Below are 1,724 nucleotides of genomic sequence, written 5' to 3' on the forward strand. Positions count from 1 at the left end.
CCAAAAACAGTAGCAATGGTAATTGCCTTACATCCAGCAGACAGAAATCTATCACGAATCAGCACTCAGTATTTTCTAACCGAACTCCCTCTTCACTGTCTTTTAAACCACACTGAGTGTATGAAACCGCAACAGATGTTTACAACCTATAAGTTAAAATATTTTTTCAGCATCCTTTGTCATGACAACATTTTTTGGTGAGTAAAAGTAAGATCAACAAGCATTCCTCCTTGTACTTACCATGTGATTTTTATGCCACTTCACTGGACACAGGGAGTACTACATTGGGTCTTTTTATTGCTCAAGTAGAAAGTGCTCATCATCTATTTATGTTTATATATAGGAAAAAAAAAGTTATTTCAAGTGGCATACATCACACTGTTGTGGTGGTTGACTTCCTCAAGATGGTCTTCTGGGGTTTTGGCGCAGTTTGTGGAGGCACAGTCGCAGGTCTTGGAGGAGGAAAGCTATTACTGGGACTTATCCCCAACCCTCCATTTTCCAGAGGAATTGGAGGCAGCGGAGGTGGTGGAGGCGGCAGGGGAGGGCACTGGTGAGGCAGCTTTCCCACAGTACGGGCAGGCTCGCTGTGCAAGTGCACCTCCCTGTTTTTAATGTTATACCGAACATCACAGTCGGGGCAATAGCCATGGTACTGCACTTTTTCACTAAATCGTACCCGTTCTCTTGCTCCCGGCTGAGGACACCGCTCTTTCTCAGGTCTGTGCATCAGAGGCGGTTGCATGGCAACTTTCTCCAAATTACTGTTCGGTATACAGCACATATCTCCATTTGGAATGCGGTTGGGCCCGACAGGCAAGCCCCCATTTCGCAGCAGGGTGCCATTAGTCTTGACCGGGTTGGCTGAAGGAGGCAGCCTTGGAGGCTCGTCATACTTGACTGGTGTCAGTCGTGGTGGAGGTGGGGGCGGATTTGGCTTCCTCAGCACGGTGAGGATAGCGGAGGGGTGCGCGGGAGGCTTGATCAGCGGTGCGCTACCCCGCACCTTGACTTTCTCCAAGCTGGAAGCTGTGGTGCTGCTGGAGCTGCTGTTGAGAGTGTCTGTTTTGGAACTGTCTGTCATCTCATCCTCCAGCTGCAGGTCAGATGTCAGCGTGTCAATCTGGTCAACCACCTGCACAACGGCCAGAGTGAAAACAGTGAGAAAAGCTTGCTCCAGTGACAGAAAAGCAAAAGCACTCTCCGCTATCCATTTTGTCTTTCCTAGAGCTGAAGAATCCACATTTTTTTAACCATTATTTCTTTTTTCTTGCCAACAGCATCATTATCATCATCATCATTATCATCATCATCATAATAATAAGGATGGCTAGTTTGCTGGCTCATCACCTGAATACAAAAGAAATGTAACTTGAAATATTCTGGAATGAAATTCTGTTTCTTTCCCTCTAGGGTTTACTTGGCAATATCATTGTAAGGGAACTGTAATCCTTCAGTATTATGCTTTGCTTTCCAGTGCAGGATGAGACTGAATTACTTAACTTTAGCTTCTACATGGCAGCTTCTGAATCCAAATCTGCAGAGTATCACTTAGCTCTGACCTTTCACAAAGTCTAGATTGAAATATGCATCTCTGTACAGGTGATATTACACACTCGGAATCATAAGTTTGGTACACACTTTCCTGACAATTTAAAAAAATAAATAAGTTACTGAGAAACAACTTCCCTCTTGTATTAGACTACATTATCTCCCTTTATGAA

General features: G+C 44.6%; 1 protein-coding gene across 1 annotated transcript; it reads right to left on the reverse strand.

The window, feature by feature from the left end:
• Positions 1-373: 373 nt before the first annotated feature.
• On the reverse strand, positions 374-1,350 carry PRR16 (proline rich 16; the record flags this gene model as incomplete). The annotated part of the gene is made up of 2 exons (XM_009868215.1): positions 374-1,135; positions 1,255-1,350. Coding segments are annotated over 2 exons (858 nt in total), but the record flags the coding sequence as incomplete, so codon positions are not given.
• Positions 1,351-1,724: the final 374 nt, after the last annotated feature.

The sequence above is a fragment of the Apaloderma vittatum genome, unplaced genomic scaffold (assembly GCF_000703405.1).
Source record: "Apaloderma vittatum isolate BGI_N311 unplaced genomic scaffold, ASM70340v1 scaffold2254, whole genome shotgun sequence".
Classification (NCBI taxonomy): domain Eukaryota; kingdom Metazoa; phylum Chordata; class Aves; order Trogoniformes; family Trogonidae; genus Apaloderma; species Apaloderma vittatum.